The sequence below is a fragment of the Henckelia pumila genome, chromosome 2 (assembly GCF_033568475.1).
Source record: "Henckelia pumila isolate YLH828 chromosome 2, ASM3356847v2, whole genome shotgun sequence".
In the NCBI taxonomy this organism is placed as follows: domain Eukaryota; kingdom Viridiplantae; phylum Streptophyta; class Magnoliopsida; order Lamiales; family Gesneriaceae; genus Henckelia; species Henckelia pumila.
This window is the reverse complement of record NC_133121.1, coordinates 177,615,915-177,619,018: the sequence shown is the minus strand read 5'-3', so window position 1 is coordinate 177,619,018 and position 3,104 is coordinate 177,615,915. Positions and strand designations below refer to the sequence as shown.

At 33.7% G+C, this 3,104-nt stretch overlaps 1 protein-coding gene across 3 annotated transcripts; it reads left to right on the top strand.

Moving 5' to 3' along the window:
* Positions 1-1,058: 1,058 nt before the first annotated feature.
* Positions 1,059-3,104, top strand: LOC140884647 (putative squamosa promoter-binding-like protein 19). 3 transcript variants are annotated; one of them, XM_073291470.1, is made up of 3 exons: positions 1,059-1,209; positions 1,927-2,226; positions 2,353-3,104. In XM_073291470.1, exons 2-3 carry the CDS (start codon positions 2,012-2,014, stop codon positions 3,005-3,007), a joined length of 870 nt encoding a protein of 289 aa, XP_073147571.1. In that variant the 5' UTR covers positions 1,059-1,209; positions 1,927-2,011; the 3' UTR covers positions 3,008-3,104. The 3 variants fall into 3 exon arrangements, with proteins under 3 accessions (XP_073147571.1, XP_073147572.1, XP_073147573.1); XM_073291471.1 differs by having other exon boundaries at positions 1,923-2,226; XM_073291472.1 differs by having other exon boundaries at positions 1,904-2,226.

Below are 3,104 nucleotides of genomic sequence, written 5' to 3'. Positions count from 1 at the left end.
CAATACGTCCAATACAGCAATATAGAATTGACCAATTGCTCCGAGAAATTAATTCATAAAGTTTTACTGTGCGATTTATTTAAAATTTATTTTTTCAGATTAAAATATTAATAGCATATATAATTTTATTATTTATAATTATACAATATAGATCCTACGTCCTCCACCTACACATTTAGATTATATTAAATTAATAATAATAGTATTGTTATTATTATATAGCTTTTTGCTTAATTCATTTATTTATGTATTTATTTAATTATTATTAAAAATCTGTGCACTCTATTAGCTAATTTTGAATTAATTTTGTGAAGTCTAAATGAAAATTACAATTATAATTTCATCTATGCTATATTAACAATGTTAAAAGGTATAGGTTTCGTGTGCATATGTACTTTCAAAATATTGTGTTCTATAAATGAAAGAAAAAATTGAAGTATTAGTTTGAACAAGATTTTTGTGAAATGTTTTTGAAAATCATTTTAACATTTCAAAAGTAATAATGTTTATCTTTGTTTTTCATAGGTTAATTTTAAAAGGTATTTAAAAAGCACATCTCATGCGTTCTTTAAAAAAAAATATACTTGAAAAACATTTTTTAAAAAAATATTTTACAAAAATTTTATCCAAACATATATTTTAAGTTTTTTCATTTATAAAAAACGAAAAAACTTTTTAAAGTACACATACAAATGAAACTACAATGTTTTTATAGAATATTTGTACAAAAAACATATTTATTTTTAAAAAAAACTTTTAAAATATTTTATAAAAATTTAAAAAAAAACACTTTTGTCAAAACATTTTATAAGCAGTGAAACTAAAGATATTTGTAACTTATCTATGATTATCATATTTATCTGTCCATAAATTGTTTAAATTATTAAATATTTTTTATTTTACTATAAAATTTTGATTATTTAATTCATTAGGTTAGTTTGGAAAAAAAATATAAGTTAATTCGAATATAAAAAAAATTATATATTCAAAACACTTTATATTTCTACATGCATCGATGCTAATATATTATATATATAAATAATTTATTATCCGGCTCCAACCTTTCTTTCCCTAAGCCCCTTCCATTCTTAGAGTCAGCTTCTCTACTTGGTTACACTGCCGTTCTACCCTTCAATTTTAATGTGCATTCTGCCATTTTTGGGCTCGTCTTGCTCCAGTTTACGCATCAGCTAGTTCATAATTTTTGAGGTAATACAGCTTCTCTCTTCAATTTACGTGATGGGTTTTTTTTTTTGTATTTAATCGCCATATATTCAGCTGTCACCAAGAAAAGAAGAATGATTTGGAACCATCAACCTCTGCACTTTCGGGGTTTTTATGTTTCTTTCAAGTTGTGGAAAGCTACAGTTCAGCTTTTGATCTTGACTTCTACTGTCGATTTTCTTTTCATATCGTGTTTCGGTCTGTTCTTTGATTTTCTTTGTTTGATGAATGATGTTTTGGGTAATTTGATATAAGAGGAATTTAATCTTGTTTCTTGAATTGTATTGCTTGATAATTTTGGCAATATATAAAGTAAAGTTTTGGTGTAATCTGATCTTATTACTTAATCATTGTATCTGCTGTCGGTGGGTGGGACTTGGGATTTTGGGGGGTGGGGATGGGATAACTTAAACCATTGTACGGTTAAATCCTCTGGCATAATCTGCGATTTGAAACCGAAAAGGGTAATAGGAAAAGGCCAATTGGAGTCTAGTAGTGAGATTCATTTTAAAATCTTGTTCTTGTTTTAGCCGGCTCTGAAATGGTGTCTTAAACAAAGAAAAGGCTTCTTCTTTGAGGGAAAAGAGCAAGATTTGAGACTGGAATGCTTCTTGAAAGTTTCAGAGGCAATATTGATTTATTTGCAGTGTTTTTACGCGGTGTTGTCTTCTTTTTGAAGTGTATTTTGATTGTTGAAGGAAGATCCTGGAAGTTTACGGATTCAAGAAACTACTGGGATTGTCAAACTTCGAACTTTTGAGGGACCTGTAGTCTGCCTGACCTGTAGATGGAAGCATCGGCCTTGTTTTCGGGGACGTGGAAAAGGGCAAAGGCTGATAGAAATATTGGTCAGGTTGCTTCTTGCTTGGTTGATGGGTGTGATGCAGATTTAAGTCTATGTGGAGACTATCACCGAAGACATAAAGTGTGCGAGATCCACTCGAAGACCCCGAAAGTTATCATTGGGGGTCGAGACCAGCGGTTCTGTCAACAGTGTAGCAGGTCAAGATTGAAGCTTGTTTTCTTGATCAGTTTCTAGTCCCATTTGTTGTATTATTTTCTAATGATTTTATCCAACCCAACTGATTGTTTGATCGTTTTTGGTTGTGAATTGCATCGAGTTTGCAGGTTCCATTCGCTAGTGGAGTTCGATGAGGGGAAACGAAGTTGCAGGAAGCGTCTTGATGGGCATAACAGGAGGCGAAGGAAGCCTCGGGACAACTCGGTTTCAAGAAGTTCTGGATTCATATCCTCAAACCAACAAGGTACAAGATTTTACTCATTCGGTAGTCCACAAGTTCTGGCAAGTGCTGCTGTTGTTGAACCTGAGAATAGGACAGTGACATATAAGAATCAGCTTCCCAGCTACAAAGCTGTGAATCAACTTCAGTTCATTCAAGGCAGTGACTCAGCTGCTCTTGTTCAAGAAACTTCCATGTACCAACCATTTCTTGATCCAAAATCTGCCTCTGGAAGGAGTAAAATCTTTTCTGATCAGGCTCGCTCTCTTCTGTCATCGGCTCACACTCTAACTCCGGAGTTTGGGTTGAGCCAATCGTTTCAAACCGAACCAATGCTCCCCCAGACGCAGTCTGTTGTTCAGAACTGGCTCTACGCCAACGATTTGGACCCGTTCACGCTCACCGAAGACGTCAAGCCGATAGTTGCTGCTGCTGTCTCCCATGGTGGCAATGTATCCAATACTATTAATTTCCCAGAAATGTTTCAGCATGGATCATCTACAAACGGGTCGAACCAAACTCTCACATTCTTCTGGGAGTAGATTTAACAGTTCTTGTACTGTCTTGCCTCTATTTTGTGCCAATAAATAAACGATGTTTTGTAATTTCCCAACACCCGCGGCCCTGCCAATCCTAGGA

Bases quoted from the DNA above. Each gene is read 5' to 3' on its own strand.
- LOC140884647 (XM_073291470.1), top strand. From the start codon at position 2,012: ATGGAAGCATCGGCCTTGTTTTCGGGGACGTGGAAAAGGGCAAAGGCT. The intron at 2,227-2,352 runs GTCAAGATTGAA...TCGAGTTTGCAG, and splicing joins TTCTGTCAACAGTGTAGCAG to GTTCCATTCGCTAGTGGAGT.